Genomic DNA, 27,522 nt, shown 5'->3' on the forward strand with positions numbered 1-27,522 from the left:
CTCCCCGCTGCAGCCCACCCACCCAAAATAATTGGCATGGCACCCATAACCTCTCAAGCCGGGCAAGGTGCCCAAGGAAGGGGGAGGAAAATGGCACTTTTGCAGTGCCCTCCTGCCCCCCTTGCCCCCTATTCCTGAAAATATTCCTCCATAATCCTTTTCTCCTCAAAGAAACAAACGTCTTCCCTCACCCCCATTTTCCTCTTCCAGCCCCTCCACACGTGGGATTAAGAGAGCGAAAATGCTGACCCTTTTTATTTTTTTATTTCACCCGCCCCAAATAAAAACCCCGCTGCTCTGAGGGAAGGGGAAAGTGTCCCTTTTCAGGTGCCTTGTGGCGACAAATGGCTGACAGCGAAGCAGCGGCCCGCCATGACCCTCGCCGAGGAGGGCATTCGCCTCACAGGCGCCTTCCTTTTTCCCTCCGAGGTGAGGCGAGGGTTCAAGGCCAGCCTCTCACCATTTCACGAGGCGGCGTGCCGTCGCCCCACACCCACCCACCCACCGTCCGGTTCAAGAAGCGGCCTTCCAGCTTCCCAAGCCCGCCCACTCCTCCCTCCGCCGCTCGCCGCCGAGGGCTCCCCTCGGGCCGGCCAGGGCTCTCACGAGAGGCCGGGGATGCGAGGCCTGGCCCCGCCGTTTAGGCCCGTGACGAAAAGCTGCTCTTCCCCCCCCCCAACCCCTGTTATCTTGCAGGAAGGGGGCTATTATTATTTTGTGGGGGGTGGGGAGGAGAGAGGGGTCACTGGGACCCACTCGCCCCTTTCCTCCCCACAACAGGGGGGGCCTTTCGCCTGACAGACCCCTTTGTATGGAGGGGAAGGAGATTCCACCATGTCTGTACCCCCCAGGGGAAAATAAATACCACCCACTGCACCCCAGGTTTGGGGGGGTGTCTTGTGGGGCACCCCATATTTGGGGGCCAAGGCCTTGCTGAACTTTTCTTTCCCATGGGGTGGGACATCCCCTTCACGTTACAAAATCCTAGAAATGTAGAGCCTAATCCTTGCAATGCAAAGGTTTATTATTGGGGGGGGGTGGGATATGTCCCTTCCCCCTTTACAGCCTCTCCATAAGGCTATAAAGATGGGGAGGGAGGTGTAAATGGAGGATACCCCCCCCAGAAATTGCCCCACCTCCGCGCGATCCTGGAAGTGGGGCAACCCGAGTTGGGGTCCCGTTCACACGAGCGCCCGCACCCGTGTCGGAGAGCCAGGCAGCGTGGTACTTACTCCAGGGTGGGATGTTCCGGGTCGTAGAAATCCCCCATCTTCGGCCTCTTCTTCATCCGATGCAGCAGCCCCGGCGTGGAGGATCAGGGCAGGCGCAGCCTCCGCCCCACATAAGGGATTGCTATGGGGCTGGGCGGCGGGGGAAACGACCACGACCCCCGCCACCAACGCCCAAGGCTGCAAACCCCCCAAACAGGCGTGCAGGAAACCCCCCCAAGCCTCTTCCTGACCTGCCCCCCCAAAAAGGAGGCCGCTCGGTGGGTCTGGCTCCCGGCGCCTCCTTCACATCCTCTTCGGGGAAACCAAGATAGATATCCAAATTTAAGTTCTCCGGCGGCGGGAAGGTGCGTTGCTGCTGTTTTTTATCCTTTTTTGGCCTCCTTGCCCCCCACCCCAAAGCAAAACAGGACGCCCCCCACCAAACCCCGTCCAAGAGAAGCGCTGCAAATCCTCGCCGGCTGCAGATCAGGCCATGGGTCTCTCTGCAAACTGCTCCCCGCGTCCCAGGCGCGCAAAATAATAATAATAATAATGCAATTTGTAAAATCCTCGAGCGGAGAAAAGGGAAAACGGGGCTCGCTTCTTTGCAAAAAGGCTCCTCTCTTCTCTGCTTCTTGCAACCGAAACAATATTTTATCCGCGCGGGCAAGGTGGCCAGAGGAGAAAGTTAGGCCCCAGACGAGCCTTCGAAGAAAAGGGCAGGATCGGGAGACGGGCGCCAAACCTCCCCTCCCCAAAACGCCCTTCTCCTTTCCTTGACCTCCCTCCTCCGGCCCTTTCCCACGAGCTCCTTCCCTGGGCAAGATCCAGGCGTCTTCTTCTTTCCCCCCAATGGGCGATCCTCCAGCGGCGGCGGCTTGTATTTTGATTTTTGCAGGGCTTTTTCTTGGCACCAACCTCGCCCTCCTCGCTGCTGCCTCCTTTCCTTCCCTCTCCGAGTTTCCTCTGTCCCTTCTTCCCTGGCTTTATTTCTTTTTTTGTCCTCGTTTAACGGCGGCGATCGCGCTCCTAGGAGGAGCAGCCGCCGCCACCTCCCTCCTCCTCCTCCTCTTCTTCTTCCTCCTCCTCTTCCTCCTCCTCCTCCCGGAGTCCTGAAACGTCCAAACGGAAACTGTAGCTCGTCGACTTCCTACTTGCTGCAAAAGCGCAAAAGCGCAAAGGCGCAGCTCCGCGCAACCGGCGCCCCTTTCTCCTGCGGGCTTCCTTTAAGCGCTGCGCGGCTGCAGGTCGCGGATCGTCCCTTCCGACACCATCCCGACACGCTTCTCCTTCCCCTCCGGCTTGCAGAGCCGGTTTGCAAGCTCCGAAGGAAGCGCGCTTTTGCTGCAAAGCGCCGCCGCGCTCCTTGGAAAGGAGGAGCAGGACGCGTTTCCCAGGACGCAGGCGGAGAGCGTCGCGCTCTTCATCCGGCGGTATTTCGGATTATTGATGTGTTCTGCTTTAAATACTCCTGCTACTAAGACTTTCTCTGCAGTTCTCTCCCCTGTGGTTTTATGGCAACTGATTTGCATTGTAAGAATGTGCATGGTATGGATTGCTTCTGCATTTATTGGCGCTGATGATTTATTTTTTGCTTCATATTAATAATTGTTGTCTCTCTCACTGTTCATCAGGTGTTTTTTGTACCACTATGGGCACATTTTTTCATCGTTTGCAGCCTGATCCTATCACGTGTTTACTCACAAGTATTTCTTTTGTCTTACAGATAGGTAGCCGTGTTGGTCTGCCATAGTCAAAACAAAAAAAATTTTTTTTCTTCCAGTAGCACCTTAAAGACCAACTAAGTTAGTTCTTGGTATGAGCTTTCGTGTGCATGCACACTTCTTCAGATTCTTTGTCTTGTTATTGTTGTGTTTTCAAGCTGCTGTTAAACCACCCTGGAATGGGTAAGAAATCTGATAGATGAATAATATTTGTTTGTTTGTTTGTTTGTTTGTTTGTTTGTTCAGAACAGTGCTAGAAATATCCCGGGTGTGTTTTGCGACAGGTGCATCTCCATCTCGCTGGCCCCTCCAGCTTTCTTAAGCAGGTAAGCAGAAGATCTTCTTTATTGCATTTATATCCCACCTTTTTCTCCAAGGATTCCATGGTTCACCCCCCTCCTCAGCTAATTTCTGCATTACAGCAACCCTGTAAGGAAAGATTAAAGGTAAAGGGACCCCTGACCATTAGGTCCAGTCGCGGACGACTCTATGGTTGTGGTGCTCATCTCGCTCTATAGGCTGAGGGAGCCGGCGTTTGTCTGCAGACAGCTTCCGGGTCATGTGGCCAGCATGACTACGCCTCTTCTGGCAAACCAGAGCAGCACACAGAAATGCAGTTTACCTTCCCGCCAGAGTGGTACCTATTTATCTACTTGCTTTCGAACTGCTAGGTTGGCAGGAGCGGGGACAGAGCAACGGGAGCTCACCCCGTCGCGGGGATTCGAACCACCGACCTGATCAACAAGCCCTAGGCTCTGTGGTTTAACAGCACCATCCACGTCCCATAAGGAAAGATTAAGAGGCTGCTGTTGACTCCAAGGTCACCCAGGGAGCTTCAGGACTGAGTGGGGATTTGAACCCTAATCTCCCAGGTCCTAGTCCCAACACTCTTAATTACTTCACCACACTGGCTCCCTAGAACAGGCAAAGGCAAACTCGGCGCTCCAGATGTTTGGGGACTATAATTCCCATCATCCCTGACCACTGGTTCTGTTAGCTAGGGATCATAGGAGTTGTAGTCCCAAAACATCTGGAGGGCCGAGTTTGCCTATGCCTGCCCTAGAGTCCTTCTGCTATGGGGCAGCTCTAGAAATTAAGTAGGTAAATAAATATGGAGGAAAGCCATCCTTTGGACTTGGAACCCAATCGCCAGCAAGGCTGGCCATCACATGCTTGATGTACTTAAGTTCAATCTCCACTTCTGTTTTTTAAAAACTGGATGGGATATTGAGAGATGTCAAAGACCCCTCTGCCTGGAGAGCCAGAATAGACCATTTTGTGCTAGGGGGTCCAGGGGGTCTGATTTGGTGCAGGACGTTTTTGCTGTTGGCGTACAAAAAGGAGCAGTAACTTTTCGCCACAAGGCTGTTTCTGCTGCAATTCAGAAAATGCAAAGGTGCTCCGCCTGGATTATGCATTATAATCACCTCCTTCTACAAGGCAATATTGCTTAGATGCTTAATTTATTTCAGGATCTTTAAAACAAAAAAAAATTTTTCCTTCCAGTAGCACCTTAAAGACCAACTAAGTTAGTTCTTGGTATGAGCTTTCGTGTGCATGCACACTTCTTCAGATACACTGAAACAGAAGTTGCCAGATCCTTCTATATAGTGAGAAGGTGGGGAGGGGTATTACTCAGAAGGGTGGTGGGAATGGGTGGTGGGCAGATAGCTGTGATGAGCCTGTTGACGACTCTTAACGACTGCAATAGGTCTTCTATATAGCTCTTCACTATATAGAAGGATCTGGCAACTTCTGTTTCAGTGTATCTGAAGAAGTGTGCATGCACACGAAAGCTCATACCAAGAACTAACTTAGTTGGTCTTTAAGGTGCTACTGGAAGGAAAATTTTTTTTTTGTTTTGACTATGGCAGACCAACACGGCTACCTATCTGTTCAGGATCTTTGCAACTGTTCCCGGGACCCCATTCATAACAAAGCAGTTGGCCTTTTAACATACAGTGATTCCTTTTATGCCTCTAGCTATTCATCTCCCATTCACCCGGAAGAGACCTCCTTGTTGCTTTCTGATGGGGTGCCTGCTAAAACAAACATCTTTCTTTTGTGATTCAGTGTCCCCGGTAAGCATTAATCCACCTGGATTAGCTGGCTCTGGGCCATCAGTTTATACTGATGAGAACATAGCCTTACCAGTGAGACTAGCCGCCTGCCTTGGTGGCTTTTCACAGAAGAGTAAGCAGTAAACCCAAGCCTGCTTCCCAGGGCACCACCGTGGCAGAATAGAACATGGTTTTAATAATTAATTAAGCTGTGTAATCCATTTTGTTCTGTTTTATGTATTTTACCTTTGGCTAGACAAAATACATAACACATTTTATTCCATACCCTGGCAGAACCGATCCTAGCTCTGCAATAATATAACCTGTATGAAATGAATTTTCCCAGTAGTGATTTATGGAAGTGAGAGCTGGACCATAAAGAAGGCTGATGCCGAAGAATTGATGCTTTTGAATTATGGTGCTGGAGGAGACTCTTGAGAGTCCCATGGACTGCAAGAAGATCAAACCTCTCCATTCTGAAGGAAATCAGCCCTGAGTGCTCACTGGAAGGACAGATCGTGAAGCTGAGGCTCCAATACTTTGGCCACCTCATGAGAAGAGAAGACTCCCTGGAAAAGACCCTGATGTTGGGAAAGATGGAGGGCACAAGGAGAAGGGGACGACAGAGGACGAGATGGTTGGATAGTGTCTTCGAAGCTACAAACATGAGTCTGAACAAACTGCGGGAGGCAGTGGAAGACAGAAGTGCCTGGCGTGCTCTGGTCCATGGGGTCACGAAGAGTCGGACACGACTAAAAGACTAAACAACAACAACAATGAAATGAATATTTGCAAAAGGAGACCTGCATGGAACATAGTTGAAGGCTTTGTTGTAAACAAAAATCTGCCCTTTTTCCCTTATGGGGTATCCAAGAGCCCATATAGAATCCTTACATAGGTTCCCTATTGGTAGGAGGAAATAACAGAGTCCAACCAGAGAATATTGAGAAGCAAAGCAGCTAGTAAGCCTGATCTTTATTGATCTGTTGCAACAGGATGCTCCCCTCACACTCAGGAAAGGAGGAGGAACCCAGAACAATGGCGCACAAGGCCTTATATAGACATTTTAAATTCCCTGCCCTCAAGCTCAAGACCACCCCTCCATACATCATACATACATCACAGAAGGGTGTAACCCAAGACCACCCCCCACAAACATCATATCTACATCACAGAAAAGGCGGTCTAAAACAGAAATTTGAATGTTGTTTTTCTCCTGTCATTGTTTATCTCCTGTCTGGAAGGTCACTTGATTGGATTGCCTGGGGAGCCTGGCCAGTCTTCTGTAATGATAAATACTTAGTTCCTGGGCCAGGTCACAGGCTCACACCCTATTCATATCTTAAATGTGCCCTTAAGACAGGATTTGTGAAGGAAAAGACAGTGGGGAGGCTTTTCCATTTTCCTTTGACCTTGCAGAGAAAACATTTGGTCAGTTTGGGAATAAAAAATGGTTCCAGGTCAGTCTTCCTGTGCTGATCTATGCACGTGCTTGGTTGGTACACTTATGAACATTTAACATATAAGGGACGCAGGTGGGTTAAACCACTGAGCCTAGGACTTGCCGATGAGAAGGTCGGCGGTTCGAATCCCCACGACGGGGTGAGCTCCCGTTGCTCGGTCCCTGCTCCTGCCAACCTAGCAGTTCGAAAGCACGTCAAAGTGCAAGTAGATAAATAGGTACCACTCCAGCGGGAAGGTAAATGGTGTTTCCGTGCGCTGCTCTGGTTCGCCAGAAGCAGCTTAGTCATGCTGGCTACATGACCCGGAAGCTGTACGCCAGCTCCCTCGGCCAATAAAGCGAGATGAGCGTCGGAACCCCAGAGTCAGCCACAACTGGACCTAATGGTCAGGGGTCCCTTTACCTTTAAGACCTCAAAATTCCTATCACAGAAGTGAGGGGCAGATGGGGCTCATCAGCCTGGGAAAGTCGCCCATGTAGGAGAAGGAAAGCATAACACGGCAGATGTTATCGTTTGGAGGACATCTAAAGGAAAGCCAGGTTTTGGTCATCATCTAAAGTTCCATCCAGCATTGTACGGATGTTATTAGCCCAGAGATGGAAAGAAGATAAAGTCCCGACCAGAGAAGAATGCCAGACCAAGTTGATGAACTATGACGAAATGGCAAAAATGTCGGGAAGGATCAGAAATCAGGAAGACCAAATCTTTATCAAGGATTGGAATAACTTCATAACATATCTTAGAGACCAGTGTAAACAGCTGAAATCATTAGCAGGAATACAATAATACTTGTAAAGCAACACAAACTTTGGATACTATGGATATATAATAGATAGATTACAGTAAAAGATGGAGGAATAAAATTTAGAAATGGAACTCGGGGAGGGAGGTCTCAAGGTTCGAGAGAACCTTTTGTTTTCTTTTTCTTTTTGGAATTGTTATGTTTGTTGTGTACAATCGTTACGTAAAGCTAAATTTTTTATTTATTTTTTTACATGCATTGGTACCTTGTTTTGAGTCCGGGATCCGTTCCGGAGCCCTGGATGCTTGACGAAAGCTCCGCTCTGTGTGCGGAGCGGTTTGCACTTCTGTGCATGCGCAAAGCATGATTTAGTGCTTCTGTTCATTCGTGAACAGCAAACCCAGAAGTAACCCATTCTGGTACTTCTGGGTTTGCCACGGACATTTGCCAAAATGGACTGCCAATGGGGCGGACGTTTGCGGAGGTATTAGTGTATTTGGAATGGAGTCCCAAAAATGGTTGTATGCCACCTTCCGGCAAATCTTGAAACCAAGCAGGTGGCAATCATCTTGCTCTGCTTTCCTCTGGGCTTCATCAGCGAGGCTGAGAAGGGGTCTTGTCGTCTGGGCAGCCCAGGACCTTCAGGCACACTGCCCAGGCTTGTGCCCCAGGGAGCTTACTTAAGTACTGCCAACATGGTGGTTTGACTTCACCCCCTCAGGCACACTCCATTGTCACTCAAGACAGACCCATGCCAACAACAAAAGATAACCAAACAATTTAACCCCTGTGTTGCAAACAATAGTCAGTAATATCCGAGGCAACACGATGATCAAATACAATGATACGATATCAATATACACTCTTTATATAATATGAAATACCGTATTTTTCGCTCTATAAGACGCACCAGACCATAAGATGCACCTAGTTTTTGGAGAAGGAAAACAAGAAAAAAATATTCAGAAGCCAGAACAGCAAGAGGGATCGCTGTGCAGTGAAAGCAGCAATCCCTCTTGCTGTTCTGGCTTCTGGGATAGCTGCGCAGCCTGCATTCGCTCCATAAGACGCACACACATTTCCCCTTACTTTTTAGGAGGGAAAAAGTGAGTCGTATAGAGAAAAAATACGGTATATGAAATCACATAAACAGAAAACTTATGAATCTCTGAAAGTCACAAAATATGCACTCTTAATGGATTCTCTTGAAAACATGAAACCAAATAAACACAAGTCTTGTATCATAAGCAACATATCAGATTCTTATCTGGTGAAAACAGGCTGTAAAGCTTTTTTTTATGGTGTCCAACGCTGCTGAAGTAGTTTGCAAACAGACGTTGTGAACATTGATTCCAGATATACCCACTGTTTCGTGGAATTCTTTAACAGCACAGCAGAAGGATATAGAAATGCTTCATGAACTATAAAATAATATTAAAACAATGACCTGCATATGCATGGTAACTGCAATAAACTTTTATCATGTCCAGAGACTCAACTAACATCTTCCCCTGTTCTGAGGTCCTGTGTCTAACATTGGTATGTTGTTGTCTTTACTCTTCCAGGAACCATGTCTGCCGTGTGGCTACAGATTGGACAGTGTGGCAACCAGATTGGACAGGAATGGTGGCAAATCGTTACCGGCACAAGTAGCCGAGAAGCTGACATGTACGTCTGTTAGAAGAGCTTGCTGGATCAGACCACAGGCTTATAGTTGGGCCTCCAGTCTCTCGGGACTTTTCATATTGATTTTTACATAAAACTCCCACAAATCATATAACATATTTTCTTATACAATATTTTGGACATCTGAAGATTTTTCAGTCTTTATCACTTAATCTGCATTTCATTAATTTCACTATTACTAGGTCTTGCCAATCAGAAGGTCGGCGGTTCGAATCCCCGCGACGGGGTGAGCTCCCGTTGCTCGGTCCCTGCTCCTGCCAACCTAGCAGTTCGAAAGCACGTCAAAGTGCAAGTAGATAAATAGGTACCACTCCAGCGGGAAGGTAAACGGCGTTTCTGTGCACTGCTCTGGTTCGCCAGAAGCGGCTTAGTCATGCTGGCCACATGACCCGGAAGCTGTACGCCGGCTCCCTCGGCCAGTAAAGCGAGATGAGCACCGCAATCCCAGAGTCATCCGCGACTGGACCTAACGGTCAGGGCTCCCTTTACCTTTACTTTCCTCTGCAATATTTCGTACAGTCCTCCTTACAAAACTTGCAATCCTACTAGTAATTGTAATTGTTGATTACAATTGCTTTTCAAATAATTCACATATTTACTCCAGTCCTCTGAGAATCTCTGATGCCGCAGGTTTCGCATCCTTCCTGTCATCTAATTCTGCGTAGTCCATTAATTTCACCTGCCATTCTTCTTTCATCGGTAGTTCTTCTTGTTTCCATTTCTGTGCCAATAGTACTCTTGCTGCCATTCTTGCATATAAAAACAGTTGATTATCTTGTCTATTAATATCCTCCTCTTGTGACTTTTCTTGCCGGGTAGTTCTAAGGGTTTCAGTTAGTTGATGCACGTGAAGAACTTTGAATGCTTGGGAATGGTTTATGAACATTACGTTTCTGTAGTAATCATAGCTGTATCCTCTGGGCCCAGGGAAAAACATGGCCTCCTCTTTTTCCCCTGGGTGGACAGGAAAAAATACGTCAATCAGTTCCTCTGCCTTTTTAAAAGGCTTCAAATCAGAGACAGGCCTTCGTCCTCACCCCTCAAGTATGTCTCAGTAGCTGAGCCAGGAGGAACAAATACAGAGCTCTGGGTTTAATTTTGAATATAATGATGGGGGGAGGGATGCAATTCTTAATTTCCTTGGCTGGAACTCCTTCTAGAGCTGTTCTGAAAAGCAATGGGCTTCTCAAAACCAGAAATGGTGAAAGCCATCTAACCCAAGGACTAGGATCCGGTGGCGTGCGATCTGCCGCTTGACTCCAGATCCCATCAGCCCCAGCCTGCAGGGCCAGAGGTGAGAGGTGATGGGAGTTGTGATCCCAGCAATATCTGGAGGATCACAGGCTTCCCATTCCTTAAGCAACTTGCATTTTGGGGGAGTGTTGTCAGTGACAAAAAGCCATCACTTACTACATTACAGTGATTTTAAGCAGACTTTGCACTGATCGTTTTGCATAGTGGGATTTCTCCAAAGTTCTGGAATCACTCCGTGATTCATAAAGGGTTAAGGGGACCCCTGACCATTAGGTCCAGTCGTGGCCGACTCTGGGGTTGCGGCGCTCATCTCGCTTTACTGGCCGAGGGAACCGACGTACAGCTTCCGGGTCATGTGGCCAGCATGACTAAGCCGCTTCTGGCGAACCAGAGCAGCGCACGGAAATGCCGTTTACCTTCCCGCCGGAGTGGTACCTATTTATCTACTTGCACTTTGATGTGCTTTTGAACTGCTAGGTTGGCAGGAGCAGGGACCGAGCAACGGGAGCTCACCCCGTCGCGGGGATTCGAACCGCCAACCTTCTGATCGGCAAGTCCTAGGCTCTGTGGTTTAACCCACAGCGCCACCCGCGTCCCTCCATGATTCATAGAATCATACAATTCTAGAGGTGGAAGGGCCCCCGGCAATTGTCTAGTCCATCCCCCTGCGATGCAGGAATTTCAACTAAAACTAGGTGGACCGAGAGTGTCTTGGGTCTTCCCTGATGTGAGCTGCTGCTGTATCTCTTCCAGTTACCCGTTCTGCTCCCAGGATGGCCATCTGAGCGCCATCTGTGTGGACAGTGAGCCCAAAGTGGTGAAGAAGCTGCAGAAACAAGTCAAAAGAGGGTAAGTGGCAGGGGGCTCCAGCTCCGCCGCCCTGCATTCCTTGGAAGGCAACGTAAGAAATCTCCGGGCCACTGTTAATAGATTTCTTCAGGTAGTGGGTACAGTGGTACCTCAGGTTAAGTACTTAATTCATTCCGGAGGTCCGTACTTAACCTGAAACTGTTCTTAACCTGAAGCACCACTTTAGCTAATGGGGCCTCCCGCTGCCATTGCGCCACCCGGAGCACGATTTCTGTTCTCATCCTGAAGCAAGGTTCTTAACCTGAAGCACTATTTCTGGGTTAGCGGAGTCTGTAACCTGAAACGTATGTAACTTGAGGTACCACAGTATTCCATGGAGATGGGGAAGGATACAAGAGGGGACAAGCCTTTTATGAGATTGCATAGCCAAGAGAGGCTTGGCACATTTCAGCGTTTGCTGAAATCTCAGAAACCAGGTTGGGAAAGCGGGATTTCCAGTGGTGAAAGGTTGCCAGAAGGGTAAAGGGACCCCTGACCATTCGGTCCAGTTGTGACCGACTTGGGGGTTGCGGCGCTCATCTCTCTTTATTGGCCGAGGGAGCCGGCGTACAGCTTCCGGGTCATGTGGCCAGCATGACTAAGCCGCTTCTGGCGAACCAGGGCAGCGCACGGAAACGCCGTTTACCTTCCCACCTATTTATCTACTTGCACTTTGACGTGCTTTTGAACTGCTAGGTTGGCAGGAGCAGGGACCGAGCAACAGAAGCTCACCCCATGCGGGGATTCGAACCGCCGACCTTCTGATCGGCAAGTCCTAGGCTCTGTGGTTTAACCCACAGCGCCACCCACGTCCCATTTAGCCAGAAGGCTAAAATTGTACAAAATAAGCTTTATATGCACATTCGGTTGGTTCAGATTGCAGAAATCCACTTTCTTGGTGAAAACTTCGTATACGGGTGATGACTGATTTAGGTGCATCCAGTTGACGCATGATCCCTTTTGGAACTGGAAGAAGGTAGAAATGGGCGGGGGGGTGACGCAGTGCGTTTCTATGCACTGCACCAATGGGCCCAGGGCCCAGGAACAACCCCCACGCGAAACATATTTTTGTTTTATTGCTTTAGTGCACAGAGCCCCAAATAAAGTCTCTGACAGTTTCATCATTATCGTCATCATCATTGTTATTCCTTTCTCCTCCCCCCACCCCAAAACCAGGGTATTCAGAGAGTCCAATCTCATCCTGGGGAAGCAGGGACGAGGCAGCAACTGGGCTTATGGTAAGAGCCCCAGAGTTCTCCTTTGTAGCGATACTAATAATAATAATAATTTATTATTTGTACCCTGCCCATCTGGCTGGGTCTCCCCAGCCACTCTGGGCGGCTTCCACAGAGACCAAAAATACACTAAAATGTCACACATTAAAAACTTCCCTGAACAGGGCTGCCTTAAGATGTCTTCTGAATGTCTGGTAGTTGTTTTTCTCTTTGACATCTGGCGGGAGGGCGTTCCACAGGGCTGGCGCCACCACCGAGAAGGCCCTCTGCCTGGTTCCCTGTAACTTGGTTTCTCTCAGTGAGGGAACTGCCAGAAGGCCCTCGGTGCTGGACCTCAGCGTCCGGGCAGAACGATGGGGGTGGAGACGCTCCTTCAGGGATACTGGGCCGAGGCCGTTTAGGGCTTTAAAGGTCAGCACCAATACTTTGAATTGTGCTCGGAAACGTACTGGGAGCCAATGTAGGTCTTTCAAGACTGGTGTTATGTGGTCTCGGCGGCCACCCCCAGTCACCAGTCTAGCTGCCGCATTCTGGATTAGTTGTAGTTTCCGGGTCACCTTCAAAGGTAGCCCCACATAGAGCGCATGGCAGTAGTCCAAGCCCCATCAATGCTGGAGTTAACTTTTTATTAGCAAGAACATCTGCACAGACTTGGCTGAGTGTCAGGCCTCGTGAACACAGCGGATCATCCCTAGTAGGTCTTGACCCATGGATCACTTGCCAAGACAGAAGGTCCCCACCTCTCCACAGTCGTCTTAAGCTCCCTCCTTTCCAGGGTTTTCCCCAAGCAATCCGGAGTCAGCGCCCGCATGCAACCAACCTCTGCTCTGCCCTTTTCAGACCTCTTCTGGTTCTGGGAGATAAGCAGGGAGAGGAGCTTGTCACAGCAGAAGGGCTTCTTCAACAGCCTGACTCATCTCTGCCTCTTGGCTTCCTTCCTTTCCTGCTTGTGCCTCCGATTCTGGACTTTTCTCTGCCACAGACTCTCCCTGCTCACTAGGCTCTGTTACTTCGAACACCTCCTCTTCCCAGTCTTCTCCCACTGAAAGCTCATCGTCATCCCATCACCACTCAGTTCTCTTCCCTTGGGGGCTTCCCAGCTCGATCCCTCCCACCATTCCTCTGCATCCAACAGCCTCTGGAAAGCTCGTAAGAATGAAAAGACAGCGGAAGAGAGCCAATATATATAGAAGAAGAGTTTGGATTTGATATCCTGCTTTATCACTACCCAAAGGAGTCTCAAAGTGGCTAACATTCTCCTTTCCCTTCCTCCCCCACAACAAACACTCTGTGAGGTGAGTGAGGCTGAGAGACTTCAGAGAAGTGTGACTAGTCCAAGGTCACCCTGCAGGTGGAGGAGCAGGGAAGCGAACCCGGTTCACCAGATTACGAGTCCACCGCTCTTAATCACTACACCACACTGGCTCTCACACTGGAGGGAAATTGCGTGTACAGTTGTACCTCAACTTCTGAAACGTTGAGAAACCAAAGCGTGGCTCATGCAGCCAGTTGGAAGCTAGTTCTTTTGGCTTCCAAAATAACATTCCAAAGCTGAATGTTTTTGATGGTTTGGGAGCCGGAATGTTCAACTCCCAAGGCTTTCGGGAGCCAAGGTACGACTGTATTTGAAAATGTGGGCAGCAGCGTTAAGATAAAATTAACAGTGTAGGGAAGTTTGGGTGGATGTTACATTGCAGGAATGTCCAACAGGTCGATCGTGATCTACTGGTCAATCGCGGCGGCTGATTGTGGGACCCTGATCACCCCCCAAAAAAGCTCAACTACTTCTTATTTCTAAAAAAAACTCAACAACTTTGGATTTCTAAAAAAAGCTCAACAGTGTTGGTCAATCCAGTGGGTAGATGCCAGTTTCTTTTATAGTGGGAATAGATTGCAATGTCTTTGAAGTTGGACGTGCCTGTTATAATGGAATACTGCTTGGTTTCGTTTACCGTATTTTTCGCTCTATAAGACACACCAGACCATAAGACGCACCTAGTTTTTGGAGGAGGAAAACACAAAAAAATATTCTGAATCCCAGAAGCCAGAACAGCAAGAGGGATCGCTGCTTTCACTGCGCAGCGATCCCTCTTGCTGTTCTGGCTTCTGGGATAGCTGCGCAGCCTGCATTCGCTCCATAAGGCGCACACACATTTCCCCTTATTTTTAGGAGGGAAAAAGTGCATCTTATAGAGCGAAAAATACGGTATATAAAATATGTAGGGATTTATGCTGTGCAAAATGAACCATCGAAGAGGAAGGGAAATCACTGATATTTTAAGGTTGTTTAAGTGAATACAGTGGTACCTCTGGTTGCGAACAGGATCCGTTCCGGAGGCCCGTTCGCAACGTGAAAAGAGCGCAACCCGCAGTGGCGCATCTGCGCACGCGCGGGTTGCAATTTGGCGCTTCTGCACATGCGCATGACATCATTTTGCGCTTCTGCGCATGCGTGAGCAGCGAAACCCAGAAGTAACCCTTTCCGGTACTTCCGGGTTGCCGTGGGACGCAACCTGAAAGAACGTTACATGAAGCAAACGTAACATGGTATGACTATTCTAAAATGTGAAACAGAAATTTAATAAAAATTATAATAATAAAAAGGAGGGACGCTTCTGTCTTGTTGCTCGTCTCCAGCAGCTGTTCTCACTTGGTGCCTGTACCTTTTGTGGTTCACAGGTTATCACGGCGTCCGTTCGGAGGGCGAACAGAGCTTGTGCAGTCGGACGATGGAGAGTCTGCGGAAAGAGGCCGAGAAAAGGGATTTCTACGGTGGGACTGTGCTGTTCCACAGCCTCAGCGGGGGCACAGGAGCTGGTGAGGACATCGCTTCAATGAAAGTTATTTTCCCCTCCCCTGACTGCGGCCACAGCCACGCAATGCATTTCGCCGAAAGAATCCCAGAAACCGTGGTTTGCACCTCACGGCGCTACACTTCTCAGCACCTGCGGTGAGCTACAGTTTCCAGGATTCTCTGGGGGAAGCCATGTGCTTTTAAAGGCACGGTGTGGGCTGCCTCTGAAGATGGTTCATAATAATCAACAACAACAACAATAGTAAATTTATGATCTATACCCTACCCATCTGGCTGGGTTTCCCCAGCCACTCTGGGCGGCTCCCAACAGAATATTAAAAACACGCTAAAACATCAAACATTACAAACTCCACTAAACAGGGCCTAGGACTTGCCAATGAGAAATGAGAAATGAGAAATTTATTACGGCCATAGGCCCATACAGGTAAAAACAACACCTAAATAACAGCTTGTGCCATAGGGAAATAAAAAAACAATCGCTAAAACACCACTATAACAATAAAATACTATAAAATGAAAAGGCATACTACGCCTTAATTTGCTTGTAGTGCTCCTTGGCGTCGCTTTTGGGAAAGGACAGCAACTAGGAACCTAGCCACCTTCAGGGTCGTGTGGGTATCCTTGTCCTGCAAGATTTGGGCAAGATGGAATTTTGGTGGGGTACCCTCTAGGACTTGCCAATCAGAAGGTCAGCAGTTCGAATCCCCGCAATGGGGTGAGCTCCCGTTGCTGGGTCCCTGCAACCTGCCAACCTAGCAGTTCGAAAGCACGTCAGAGTGCAAGCAAATAAATAGGTACGGCAGGAAGGTAAACGGCGTTTCCGTGCGCTGCTCTAGTTCGCCAGAAGCGGCTTAGCCATGCTGGCCACATGACCCAGAAGCTGTACGCCGGCTCCCTCGGCCAGTAAAGCGAGATGAGCGCCGCAACCCCAGAGTCGGCCACGACTAGATCTAATGGTCAGGGGTCCCTTTACCTTTACCTTTTATAAACTCTTTATTCTTGTTATTGGTTTCTATCAATTTATTGGTTTGTTTGTTTGTTGCTCGTATAGGATTTTTTTTTTTAAATGCTTGATGTTTTGGTGTGTTTTTATATATGCTGTAAGCCGCCTAGAGTGGCCGGGGAAGCCCAGCCAGATGGGTGACATATATTTATTATTATTATTATTATAAAAAAAAACTTTTATTAGCAATTTCAACACAACAACTTATCCAAACATATCATATTCATTATTTCCCCCCCTTTCCCCCCACCCCCTCAAATCCTCCTTCCCCTCCCCCCCGAGACTTCCCTCAGCTCCTCTCTCTGATTTCTCAACACATATTATTCCTCATGTTGTAAAATTATGCAAATCCTTACATTATCTATCTACCATGCTATCAATCAATAAATTTGTGTATGTTTATTCAAAACCTGCCAAGGAGTCCAATTCATTTTGTTGTCTTCTTAAGTAATTTGTAGAAAGTTCCCATTCTTCTTTGAAGTCACAGTTGTCCTTATCTCTCAATTTAGCCAGTTCTACATGAATTATGAGTTTCTCTTGCCGCTGTTCTTTTGTCGGGATTTCCTCATTCTTAATACTTATTATTTTTATTAGCAGTGATAATAATAGCAACTCCTTCTTTCTCTGGTGTTAAGCAATGCTAATCCGTTTGCGTTGGGCTCTTTTCCCCTAGGGCTGAGTTCCCGGTTGTGCGAAGCCATTCGAGAAGAGTACCCCCTCGGCCACATCCTGTCTGTCTCGGTGGCCCCGCACCAAGCTGGTGAGAGCCCTCTGCAACACTACAACGCCCTGCTGTGCCTTTCTTGGCTCCAGAGGTGAGTAAAGGAAGGTCTATCTCTTACAAGGCTTGGCCAGCAAAAGGAAAAAAGCAACGACGCTGGAATATAGCTGACTGAAGATCTACTCAGGGTAGACAGGTCAGAATGAATGTGCTAGAGTTAGGCATTTCCACTTTATTTCAATGGTTCTCCTCCAATCATGGCAAGCATATTTTTTAAAAAACATCTTTATAGAAAGTTCAAAAAGTACCTAACTATATGTGCACCAGACATAGGTAAAGGGACCCCTGACCATTAGGTCCAGTTGTAGCCAACTCTGGGCTTGCAGCGCTCATCTCGCTTTATTGGCCCAGGTAGCTGGCGTACAACTTCCGGGTCATGTGGCCAGCATGACTAAGCCGCTTCTGGCAAACCAGAACAGCACACGGAAACGCCGTTTACCTTCCCACCAGAGTGGTACCTATTTATCTACTTGCACTTTGATGTGCTTTTGAACTGCTAGGTTGGCAGGAGCAGGGACCGAGCAACAGGAGCTCACTCCGTCGCAGGGATTCGAACCACCGACCTTCTGATCAGCAAGTCCTAGGCTCTGTGGTTTAACCCACAGCCCCACCTGCGTCCCTTGCACCAGACATGGTGAGATGCGAACAATAAGGAGAAACAGAACCTGTGCAGAAGGGAAAACAAGGGGGGAGAATGGGGGGGGAACCCCAAACGGTATATTTCACAAGGTTGTTATTGTACTTCACCAGATCTTAACCTGTTCTAGTATTTGTAAGAATGGATTCCAAATATCATTGAATTTATCCATTGCAAGCCTGCGTTTATATGCAAGTTGTTCATATATAAAGAAGCGCAAAACAACAACAAACCTCTGGTTACATGAAACATTCAATAAACACACAAGACATAACCGGCTGTACGTTTGAAAAAATAATATATTTATTGTATTGAATTGTAGATTTCAACAGAAGTAGCTCATAAAGTTCAACGAAAAAGTAGAAGACCCAGTGGATCAGTTCATTCTCTAATCAGTTTATGCATAAGGTCAAATATATGTGAAAATGTCTATTCCACCCGTCTGTTCATAGAGTCCAACAATCCACACAAAAGGTTGTGGCAGTCTAAGACAAGGATTTCCGGAATATTAGTCTTGTTTCACCATCTTAGGCTTCTTCAGTAGTACAAACTCATATATGATATCACAGGACAGTGGATCTTATAGCATAGTAGTAGCTGCTGTAAGGCGGGATATAAAATAATCATCATCATCATCATCATCACTGCAGATGGTGACAGCAGTCACCAAAATAAAAGACGCCTGCTTCTTGGGAGAAAGGCGATGACAAACCTAGACAGCATCTTAAAAAGCAGAGACATCACCTTGCCGACAAAGGTCCGTATAGTTCAAGCTATGGTTTTCCCAGTAGTGATGTATGGAAGTGAGAGCTGGACCATAAAGAAGGCTGATCGCCGAAGAATGGATGCTTTTGAATTCTGGTGCTGGAGGAGACTCTGGAGAGTCCCATGGACTGCAAGAAGATCCAACCTCTCCATTCTCAAGGAAATCAGCCCTGAGTGCTCACTGGAAGGACAGATCCTGAAGCTGAGGCTCCAAGACTTTGGCCACCTCATGAGAAGAGAAGACTCCCTGGAAAAGACCCTGATGTTGGGGAAGATGGAGGGGACAAGGAGAAGGGGACGACAGAGGACGAGATGGCTGGACAGTGTTCTCGAAGCTACCAGCATGAGTTTGACCAAACTGCGGGAGGCAGTGGAAGACAGGAGGGCCTGGTGTGCTCTGGTCCAGGGGGTCACGAAGAGTCGGACACGACTAAACGACTAAACAACAACAACAACAATAATAATAATAATGAAATTAGCCTATCAGAAATGCCCCTGACCCTGCTTTGCCCTCCTCCCAGGTATGCAGACGGGGTCCTTCTGTTTCACAACGACGAGGTGCTGAAGCAGGCAGCCGCTCCCCTGGCGAGGAAGGACACTCCTGAAGCCTCGTGCCAAGTCTCCTTCCCTTCTATGAATGCCTACCTCGCTTCCTGCCTCGCTGGGCTTCTCTGCCCACTAAAGATTTTCACATCACAAAGGTGAGTCCGAGACAGGGGCTCGCTTTTGCTGTCTGCTGCCCAGCCAGCGCTTGATTGAAGAGCCGTTCCATTGCATTCTCTTAAGAAAGGCCAAATGCTTTCTGCAGACGTGTGCGCTTGAGATAGCCTGGCACCCAACAGGTGTTCTGGACTACAATCCTAAACGCCCTCAGCCCTTTATACCTGAAGGAGCGTCTCCATCCCCATCGTTCAGCCCAGACACTAAGGTCCAGCTCTGAGGGCCTTCTGGCGGTTCCCTCCCTGTGAGAAGTGAGGTTACAGGGAACCAGGCAGAGGGCCTTCTCGGTGGTGGCGCCTGCCCTGTGGAACACCCTCCCATCAAGGAAATAAACAACTGTCTGACTTTTAGGAGACATCTGAAGGCATCTCTGTTTAGGGAAGTTTTTAGTGTTTAGTGTTTTTAATACAGTGGTACCTCGGGTTAAGAACTTAATTTGTTCCAGTGGTCCATTCTTAACCTGAGGTACCACTTTAGCTAATGGGGCCTCCCACTGCCACTGCGCCGCCGGAACATGATTTCTGTTCTCATCCTGAAGCAAAGTTCTTAACCCAAGGTACAGTGGTACCTCTGGTTACATACTTAATTCGTTCCGGAGGTCCATTATTAACCTGAAACTGTTCTTAACCTGAAGCACCACTTTAGCTAATGGGGCCTCCCGCTGCTGCCAGAGCACGATTTCTGTTCTCATCCTGAAGCAAAGTTCTTAACCTGAGGTACTATTTCTGGGTTAGCGGAGTCTGTAACCTGAAGCGCATGTAACCTGAAGCATCTGTAACCCGAGGTACCACTGTACTATTTCTGGGCTGGGTTAGTGGAGTCCGTAACCTGAAGCATCTGTAACCCAAGGTACCACTGTACTATTTCTGGGTTAGCGGAGTCTGTAACCTGAAGCGTCTGTAACCCAAGGTACCACTGTATATGTAAGATAGGTGCCAAATGGCTCCTTAAACCAGCGTTACAGTCGCCAAAACAGAATCCCTAAGTTACCTTGGGTTACAGACGCTTCAGGTTACATACGCTTCAGGTTACAGACTCCGCTAATCCAGAAATAGTATCTCAGGTTAAGAACTTTGCTTCCGGATGAGAACAGAAATCGCGCGGCGGCGGCAGGAGGCCCCATTAGCTAAAGTGGTGCTTCATGTTAAGAACAATTTCAGGTTAAGAACGGAATCCAGAACAAATGTAAGTTCTTAACCTGAGGTACCACTGTATTCTGTTGGGAAACCCAGCCAGATGGGCAGGGTATCATCATTATTATCCAGCCCCAAAATGGTTTGGGAGGCCCTGGGGCAGGTGATACCTGTTGCGTCTGCTCTTCTCAATGCCCTGTCCCTTGTTTTTCAGTGGGGTTAGCATGGGGATGGAGCCCTGGGAGCTGCTGAGAACCGTCTGCCCCATGCCTGCCTTCAAGTTCCTCCACACAGCCCAAGCCAGCACAAGGTAGGAGCAGGGGCCTCACTGGGAGGCTTCAACTCGTTTCCGAGCACAATTCAAAGTGTTGGTGCTGACCTTGAAAGCCCTAAACGGCTTCGGTCCAGTTATACCTGAAGGAGCGTCTCCATCCCCATCGTTCTGCCCGGACACTGAGGTCCAGCGCCAAGGGCCTTCTGGCGGTTCCCTCGCTCCGAGAAGCCAAGTTACAGGGAACCAGGCAGAGGGCCTTCTCGGTGGTGGCGCCCACCCTGTGGAACGCCCTCCCACCAGATGTCAAAGAGAAAAACAACTACCAAACTTTTAGAAGACATCTGAAGGCAGCCCTGTTTAGGGAAGCTTTTAATGTTTAATAGGTTATTGTATTTTAGTGTTTTGTTGGAAGCCGCCCAGAGTGGCTGGGGAAGCCCAGCCAGATGGGCGGGGTATAAATAATAAATAATAAATTATTATTATTATTATTATTATTATTACTGTGTTGCTTGTGTTGCAGGGGGTGATGCTAGATGACCCTGCATTGCAGGAGGTTGAACTAGTGGAGGAAAAGCCCTGTTGCCCTAGTGCAGGCATCTCCAAACCCGCCCTCCAGCTGTTTTGGGACTACAATTCCCATCATCCCTGACCATTTCTCCCATTAGCAAGGGATGATGGGAGTTGTAGTCCCAAAACAGCTGGAGGGTCAAGTCCGGGGATGCCTGCGACAGCTAGAATGCCGAATCCAGGCCAAAGTCTTATTTTCATTAAAACAGCTCCATTTCAAACAAAGGTGTAGAGTGAGGTCTCTATTTTCATACGTAAAGTAGGCAACAACTGCCGCTCGGATGTTATTAGACCAGAGATGGAAGGAAGAGACAACCCCGACCAGAGAAGAATGGCAAACCAAGACGATGGTCTATTCCGAAATGGCAAAATTAATTGTGAAGCTCAGGAACCAAGAGGACAAAAGCTTTAAAAAAGAACAGGGGAAAAATTATAGTTTACTTAGGAGACCACTGTAAGGAGATGACAGCATTAGCAGGATTTTAAACACTCTTGTAATGTAATGAAAAATTACGGACAATTTAGATGGGCAAAAAACAAGATAACAAACTGATAAAGGTAAAGGGGACCCCTGACCATTAGTTCCAGTCATGACCAACTCTGGGGTTGCGGCACTCATCTCGCTTTATTGGCCGAGGGAGCCGGCATACAGCTTCTGGGTCATGTGGCCAGCATGACTAAGCCGCTTCTGGTGAACCAGAGCAGCGCACGGAAATGCCGTTTACCTTCCCACCGGAGCAGTACCTATTTATCTACTTGCACTTTGACGTGCTTTTGAACTGCTAGGTTGGCAGGAGCAGGGACCGAGGAACGGGAGCTCACCCCGTCGCGGGGATACGAACCGCCAACCTTCTGATCGGCAAGCCCTAGGCTCTGTGGTTTAACCCACAGCGCCACCCGCATCCCAACAAACTGATAGGCAGTTATAAATGTTGTTATTGGGACCCATGGATGAGGTCGGAGTAAGTCACGAGATTCAGAGTAATCTCTGTGTATGGATTTTTGTGTTTGATTTGTTGCATTTGTTTCTTATTCTTTTAAAACCAAATAAAAATTATTTATATATATATTTTAATACATAAAAATAAAATAAAAATTCAATACAGTGGTACCTCAGGTTAAGTACTTAATTCGTTCCGGAGGTCTGTTCTTCACCTGAAACTGTTCTTAACCTGAAGCACCACTTTAGCTAATGGAGCCTCCTGCTGCCGCTCCGCCACCAGAGCACGATTTCTGTTCTCATCCTGAAGCAAAGTTCTTAACCCGAGGTACTATTTCTGGGTTAACGGAGTCTGTAACCTGAAGCGTCTGTAACCCAAGGCACCACTGTAGTACCAGAATATATAGTGCTGCCTGACCCAGTTTAACTGGTATATAGACAGTGGGATGGCTCAGTCGTTATGTAGAAAGTCCCAGGATCAGTCCCCAACAGCACCTCCAAAATAGCATCTCCTTCTCCGAAACCCTGGAGGGCCACCTGTCAGCCTGTGTACTAGATGGGTCTTTGGTCTGGCTTGATATAAGCAGCGCCCGTCATGGGCTGGCTAAGATGCAGAAGAATGGTGCAAGGCACCAGCTGTGGAACCCCCAAGGGGAACCCCCAGGGAAAAAAGGCTCAGAGCAGCAGGGCTTGTTGCTGGGACAGAGATGAGTGGCCAGACTGGGAAGAGGAGGCGTTGGAAGCTGAAGAGGCAACTGGGCTTAGTGAGCAGGGAGAGTCTGGGGCAGAGAGCAGTCCGGAGAGGGAGAGGAAGGGAGCCAAGAAGCAGAGATGAGGCTATGCGACAACAGCCGCGAGAGTTCTGGTAGCACAAGGATGGAAGACTGAAGAAACCCCAACTAAAGAATCCTGGCAAGAAAAATTGACGAACTATGCAGAACTGGCAAAACTGACATACAGGCTACGGGACAAGGATAACTGTGACTTTAAGGATGAATGGGAACCCTTTACAAAGTATCTGAAGACGCAACAAAGCGAACTGGACTCCTTGGCAGGTTTTGAATAAACATTCACAAACCTTTTATTGATAATAATCAGCTAAATAGTTTGAGGCACTATAAAACTTTGTAACATGCAGAAAACAGCATTCTTAGAGAAACCAAAGACTGGAACTGAGGGGGGTGGGGGTGGGTTTGGGGGGGAGGGAGGAAAAATGGGGGGGGACAAGGATGATATGTTTTTGGATAATATGTCTTGTTATAATTTTGAATTAAAAAAAAATAATAAAAAAGAAGAAGCAGAGATGAGGCAGGTTGCTGGGAAAGCAGGTTGCTGGGGGTCCCCCCCTCCTGCTGCGATCAGCTGCCATTGCCCCTGATCTCCCAGAACCAAAGAGGTATGAAGAGGGGGGAGCAAAGACAGGCAAGGCGATGGAGTCTCAGATTCCAGTGAGGAAAGTGAGAAAGCAAGGGCCTTCAGTCCCCACAGCTGATCTGCTGAGGGTCTAACTAGGCCTGACTTCCTGAGCTGTTTTGTTTCTTTGAAAACAGAGTTAATTTCGCTGACACTGTTCGAGTTATTGCTCCGTACCTCCCTCCACATGGGATTGCCTTTGGGTGAGCGGGGCCTGTGTTTCATTTCCCCAGGGGGACGGTGTTTTGGGACAGCCTGGCGTCTTCCGTGCTGCAGCCGCTGCCTCGCCAGTCTCTGGATGGAAATCCTGTATCCTTTCACTGGGGGGAGTTGAATGAGTAACTTGGGCTTCTCTACCTCTGGGCATTTGCCCGTGCAGGCTACAGTGTAAAATTCAGAGGAAGAATCTCCTGCGTTGGATAGCAGATCATACTAGGAATTCAGCTGGGATAGAAGGTCAGGGATCAGCAAACCTTTTCAGCAGGGGGCCGGTCCACTGTCCCTCAGACCTTGTTGGGGGCCGGACTATATTTTTTTGGGGGGTAATGAACGAATTCCTATGCCCCACAAATAACCCAGAGTTGCCTTTTAAATAAAAGGACACATTCTACTCATGTGAAAATATGACCGTCCGTGGGCCAGATTTAGAAGGCGATTGGGCCGGATCCAGTTCCCTGCCCATGGAACAAACTCTTCGTAAAATCCAGCCCAAAGCGGAATTTGGAAGGTAGTTTCAAAGAACAAATACCCTTAATGAAAACCGTCTGGCTGGATTTCCCTGTTCCTGCTCTGCTTAGCCTAGGGAATTTCTGCTCCCTCGGGAGCATCCGCGGATGCAAGTCCCGGGGAAGGGCACCAGGTGGGGCTGGGGTGGTGAGGGCTCTTCCATCTCCTTTGTGACTTGGTCCTTAGCAGGCTTGCCGGCAGCACCAGAGCACAGCCGTGCTGGCTGTGGTTCGCGGCCCCCGGGAAGACGCCTTTCTCGCGAACCCCAGTTTGGTCCTGAGGAAGCTGAGGCAAGGCTACCGCTGCGTTGCGTGGAACCCCTTCGCTGCTACTTACTGGACCGGTCAGTCTCGCAAGCCCCTGGTTCTGGTTCTGCGCAGGACATTTCTTCTTCTTCTTCTTCCTCTTCTTACTATTACAGTCATACCTTGGGTTGAAGTAGCTTCGGCTTGAGTGTTTTCAGGTTGCGCTCTGCGGCAACCCGGAAGTAACGGAGCGCGTTACTTCCAGGTTTCGCTGCTCACGCATGCGCAGATGCCCAAAATGACGTCACACACATGTGCGGAAGCAGCAAATCGCGGCACGCACAGACGCGGGTTGCGTCCGCTTCAGAATGCAAACGGGGCTCCGGAACGGCTCCCGTTCGCATCCAGAGGTACTACTGTACTGCTTACTGAATCTATATACAGTGGTACTTTGGTTCTCAAACTTAATCCGTTCCAGAAGTCCGTTCCAAAACCAAAGCATTCGAAAACCAAGGCACTCTTTCCCATAGAAAGTAGTGTAAAATGGATTAATCCGTTCCAGACTTTTAAAAACAACCCCTAAAACAGCAATTGAACATGAATTTTACTATCTAACGAGACCATTAATCCATAAAATGAAAGCAATAAACAATGTACTGCAGCCACACAATCAATCTGTCAGTAGCTGAACTGGGTTCCACACAGTCTCAGTCTCTCTCTCTCTCTCTCTCTCTCTCTCACACACACACACACACACACACACAGCCACAAAAACACAAAATAAATAGCAAAAACAGACAGAACTCAGTTAACACTCAAATGGGAAATGTAACACTCAAAATAGTGCACGTTCGGTTTCCGAAAAATGTTCGCAAACCAGAATACTTACTTCCGGGTTTACAGTGTTTGGGTTCCAAGTTTTTTGAGTACCAAGGCGTTTGAGAACCAAGGTACCACTGTAGTGAAACCTCCCAATAAACACAAGTTTTCTCTGAGCAGCTCACAAATAGCAACAGTTGAAATGCAGTGCAGGACAATGAAGGCTATGGGAAAGGAGAAACGCAGATATTTAAGAGGGCCAAACCATAAAGCAAAAAAATATTTTTTATTGATTTTACAAAATAAATCTCAGGTTAACACATTGATATTCCAAAATTTAAAAAGATTCTTTTGAATCTTAGGATTTCCCTCCTCCCCCTCCGTGGGTCCTTAGTATATCCAAGTCAACTGCATATTATAATTTATCCACATTGAAGTTCTCCACAATATCCATAGTCTCTTTAACATTGCAGGAGTTCTTAAAAGTCTGCCAAAGAACTCAAGCGATTACCGTGTTCCTTTAGATACATTTTGCATTTGTCCCATTCCCTGTTGAAGTTTTGCTCCTCCTGATTTCTGACTTTCCCTATCAATCTTGCTATCTCTGCATAGTCTGATAATTTCACCTGCTAGTCCGCTGAGTGAGCACTCAGGGCTGATTTCCTTCAGAGTGGATTGCTTTGATCTTCTTGCAGTCCATGGGACTCTCAAGAGTCTCCTCCAGCACCAGAATTCAAAAGCATCCATTCTGCGGCGATCAGCCTTCCTTATGGTCCAGCTCTCACTTCCATACATCACTACTGGGAAAACTATAGCTTTAACTATACGGACCTTTGTTGGCAAAGTGATGTCTCTGCTTTTTAATATTATATCCAAGCACGATTAGTTTTAAAGGCCTGGCTGAATTATGATGCCAGGAGAATTTCCCTGGGGAGGCTGTTCCATGAGGTGGGGGCATCTTTGCATGCAGTTCCCAACACATCCTGATGATGTGCTTTGGACATCTGCTGTAAATCTATATATTTTAGGCTGGCTCCAGTTGTTGTTGTTGCTTAGTCGTTTAGTCGTGTCCGACTCTTCGTGACCCCCTGGACCAGAGCACACCCGGCCCTCCTGTCTTCCACTGCCTCCCACAGTTTGGTCAAACTCATGCTGGTAGTTTCGAGAACACTGTCCCACCATCTCGTCCTCTGTCGTCCCCTTCTCCTTGTGCCCTCCATCTTTCCCAGCATCAGGGTCTTTTCCAGGGAGTCTTCTCTTCTCATGAGTTGGCCAAATATTGGAGCCTCAGCTTCAGGATCTGTCCTTCCAGTGAGCACTCAGGGCTGATTTCCTTCAGAATTAAGCCTTTCCTTAAGGCTGGCTCCAGAGCTTGTTCTAATCCACCACCTCTGTCCGCCCTCCAGATGCTGCCAGCCTCGTGGCTCCCGGCCGGCACAGCTTGACCGTCTGTGCCAACCACAGCAGCTCAGCCGACCTCCTGCAGCGGGTGGAGCAGCGGGCGAGGGCCATGTACGAGAGCAACGCTTTCCTGCACTGGTACTGGAGGCATGGCTGCGAGGAAGGTGATTTTGAGCAGGCCTTTGAGACGGTGCGCTCCGTCCTGGGAGATTACAGCCACCTTGGGGAGTGAGTGCGACGGATGCAGGACCTCTGAGCACCTCGTAACACTCGGGAGGAGCAGGGCCCAAGGAAATATGGGGCGACTCTCGTTAAGAATGTGCCACCCCCCCACAATCCACACCCGAACATACCCCAGGGTCAGCATGGCTGTGTGACTGTGTAAAACAGGGTTTCCAAACTTTGCTGTTTTTGGACTACAGTTCCCATCATCCCTGACTACTGCTAGCTAAGGATGATGGGAGTTGTAGTCCAGTGACATCCGAAGAGCATCAGGAGCCTCATCCCTCTCTTTGAGCAAGGCCTGTCCATGGGGATTTCCAAAACCTAGTGCCCTGCCTGCTGACTTTCTGTGAAAGAATCACGTGTCCATCTGCGATGGGCTCCCAGATAGTGTCCCACCACCCAGCAGTGGTCTGTGAACGTCCGTGCTGGAAAGTTTTAATTTTAATAAATTCCAAAGGACCTTAGCATCTAGGACAGTGCCGGACAGTCGCTATACAACAGGCAGGAGAATCATTAAGTGGTCCGTGAAAACCCTCGGTAACTTTCCTGTGGTCCGTGGAAGGTTTGGAAACCAGTGCTCTGTGCTTTAAAACATCCAGCAACGTCCCTTCGTTGGCGATCCGTAGTGTACATAGGGCAACCTTTGCCCCACCTCACCCTGGCACTCTCCAGATGTTTGCCACTGCAACTCCCAAAAGGCCAGTACGAAAGGGTGTGCTGTGTGTGCCAGGGGAGACCTCTGTGGGTGCGGCCAGGCGCTATATGGGGGAGCTCTGTTCTAATAGATGGATACTGTCACGGAGCTGGCAGGGAAGGCTCCGGAGTTGAAGGATG

At 48.4% G+C, this 27,522-nt stretch overlaps 3 protein-coding genes across 8 annotated transcripts in view; 1 reads left to right on the forward strand and 2 right to left on the reverse strand.

Annotated features, from left to right (window-relative positions):
• The window catches only part of SETD2 (SET domain containing 2, histone lysine methyltransferase), a 94,055-nt gene extending 91,726 nt beyond the window's left edge, over positions 1 to 2,329 (reverse strand). For both annotated transcript variants that reach the window (XR_014540442.1, XM_083579054.1), the window contains exon 1: positions 1,233 to 2,329. Coding sequence is in view for 1 of the 2 variants with exons in the window: in XM_083579054.1 (XP_083435180.1) it covers positions 1,233 to 1,288 (56 nt within the window). In the remaining variant the exon portion in view is untranslated. The remainder of the gene's footprint in view (positions 1 to 1,232) is intronic.
• Positions 1 to 27,522, reverse strand: part of LOC310746227 (cathelicidin-related peptide Oh-Cath-like) — a 520,941-nt gene that overhangs the window by 316,026 nt on the left and 177,393 nt on the right. The window contains exon 6 of one of the 2 annotated variants that reach the window (XR_014540521.1): positions 6,245 to 6,326. The gene's annotated coding sequence lies outside the window, so the exon portion shown is untranslated. Of the gene's footprint in view, positions 1 to 5,941; positions 6,327 to 27,522 lie in introns of those variants that run through there. The other variant, XR_014540522.1, reaches the window with a different exon arrangement.
• On the forward strand, positions 320 to 27,159 carry LOC310746143 (tubulin delta chain-like). Of its 4 annotated transcripts, none has more exons than XM_083579932.1 (12): positions 320 to 429; positions 3,182 to 3,261; positions 8,766 to 8,868; positions 10,894 to 10,989; positions 12,166 to 12,227; positions 14,904 to 15,041; positions 16,716 to 16,857; positions 18,747 to 18,926; positions 20,293 to 20,388; positions 23,506 to 23,581; positions 24,200 to 24,341; positions 26,469 to 27,159. In XM_083579932.1, exons 3-12 carry the CDS (start codon positions 8,771 to 8,773, stop codon positions 26,693 to 26,695), a joined length of 1,257 nt encoding a protein of 418 aa, XP_083436058.1. In that variant the 5' UTR covers positions 320 to 429; positions 3,182 to 3,261; positions 8,766 to 8,770; the 3' UTR covers positions 26,696 to 27,159. The 4 variants fall into 4 exon arrangements, with proteins under 4 accessions (XP_083436058.1, XP_083436056.1, XP_083436059.1 ...); XM_083579930.1 differs by lacking the exon at positions 320 to 429 and adding an exon at positions 2,358 to 2,644; XM_083579931.1 differs by lacking the exon at positions 320 to 429 and adding an exon at positions 2,369 to 2,644 and having other exon boundaries at positions 3,187 to 3,261.

This window comes from Podarcis filfolensis (assembly GCF_964270895.1).
Source record: "Podarcis filfolensis genome assembly, chromosome: 12".
NCBI lineage: Eukaryota > Metazoa > Chordata > Lepidosauria > Squamata > Lacertidae > Podarcis > Podarcis filfolensis.